Source organism: Alternaria postmessia (genome assembly GCF_024291825.1).
Source record: "Alternaria postmessia strain BMP 2775 chromosome Unknown scaffold_444, whole genome shotgun sequence".
Classification (NCBI taxonomy): Eukaryota; Fungi; Ascomycota; class Dothideomycetes; order Pleosporales; family Pleosporaceae; genus Alternaria; species Alternaria postmessia.
This window is the reverse complement of record NW_026260517.1, coordinates 1-1,317: the sequence shown is the minus strand read 5'-3', so window position 1 is coordinate 1,317 and position 1,317 is coordinate 1. Positions and strand designations below refer to the sequence as shown.

Here is a 1,317-nt window from a genome sequence, read left to right as displayed (position 1 = left end):
GAGATCGCACTTTCAGAGTTAGATATCTACAAGAAGTTCCAGGAGCTGAGGAGAAGCCGGAAAAATGCTAGAGAGGAAATCTGGCAGATCAAGGGTTCGATCGAGGAACTGAAACTCCAAATAAGCGAGCATGAGGTGCAGAACGACGAGACCAAGGGTAAAATCCGCCGCTTGTGCATCGTCGAACGTAATGAATATTCCAAGGTCGCAATTCAGCGGGACTTCGCCGCCGGTATCAGGGAGATGGACCAGGAAAATGCGGCAGAAGAAGATGAGGACAACTTCGATCCTGACGAAGAACTACGAGACTATGACCAAGTCGCGAAGTCCCTGCCAGTCTTCTGCGTTAGCAGCCGAGCATACCAGAAGCTATGTGGTCGATTGGTTAAAGACGATCCTGTCCCAGGCTTCACCAACACCGAGGAGACTGGGATTCCTCAATTGCAAGCCCATTGCAAAAAGCTCACCGCCGGCGGCCGTATTCAGACCAGCCGCAGTTTCTTGCTGAATCTGTGTCAGCTCTTGACTGCGTTCAACTTGTGGGCCTCCATCGAACGGACTGGTTCGAAAGCTACCGGGGAGGATAAAGATAGGCAGATCAAGTGCTTGAAGCTCGCGTTGGCCAACTTGGACGCTGTATTCAAGGCATGTATCTATGCATGCTTCGATCAGGTGCGTGCAGACCTGAAACACTACATAACTGACAAGCTACCGAAGCTGGTCAAGGATGCCATAGACGTCGCACCAAGTACGGTCAAAGCCTGGAGTGAAAAAAAAGAGCAAGGCGGATTGCCCTGGCCGACTTATCTGGCTGTGGTAAGACGGCATGGTGTTTTCCGATCCTTCTGTGCTGGGCATCGCGATTTCAACGCCGATCTCGTCGATCCGATCTTGAAGCATCTCGCGAATGGATGGGAACGAGCATTTCAATCGCGCCTGCCTAACGCTTTCTGCGCCTACGCCGCCAACTTTGGTCGTTTACTGCACACCTTCCACGGCTCTGTTGAGCGGCAAGCGGAAGAAACCGGTGTAGGCCTAGCCGAACTCTCCATCTTGAAACAGCAGGTCTACACCTACGAACAACTCCTCCACAACGTCGCTACGGTGGTAATCAAGCAAATGACGCAGCTTCAGCGCGAAACCAATCGTAATATCACACCCACAATCGCAAACGGCATGCGCAACGTATACGAGTTGTGCGCCAGCGAGTGTGGCCCTGGTAGGTATAAACGCATGAAAGAGCACATGACAAACTATGTCGACCGCGAGCGGCACCAAATGTTTCACGCGGCGGCTGAGACGTTACAGAAGAACCTG

The 1,317-nt window shown here is 52.2% G+C and overlaps 1 protein-coding gene across 1 annotated transcript; it reads left to right on the top strand.

The window, feature by feature from the left end:
* Nucleotides 1-42: 42 nt before the first annotated feature.
* Nucleotides 43-1,219, top strand: J4E82_011739 (uncharacterized protein; the record flags this gene model as incomplete). The annotated part of the gene is made up of 1 exon (XM_051737930.1): nt 43-1,219. A coding segment is annotated over one exon (1,177 nt), but the record flags the coding sequence as incomplete, so codon positions are not given.
* Between the last annotated feature and the right edge of the window lie 98 nt (nt 1,220-1,317).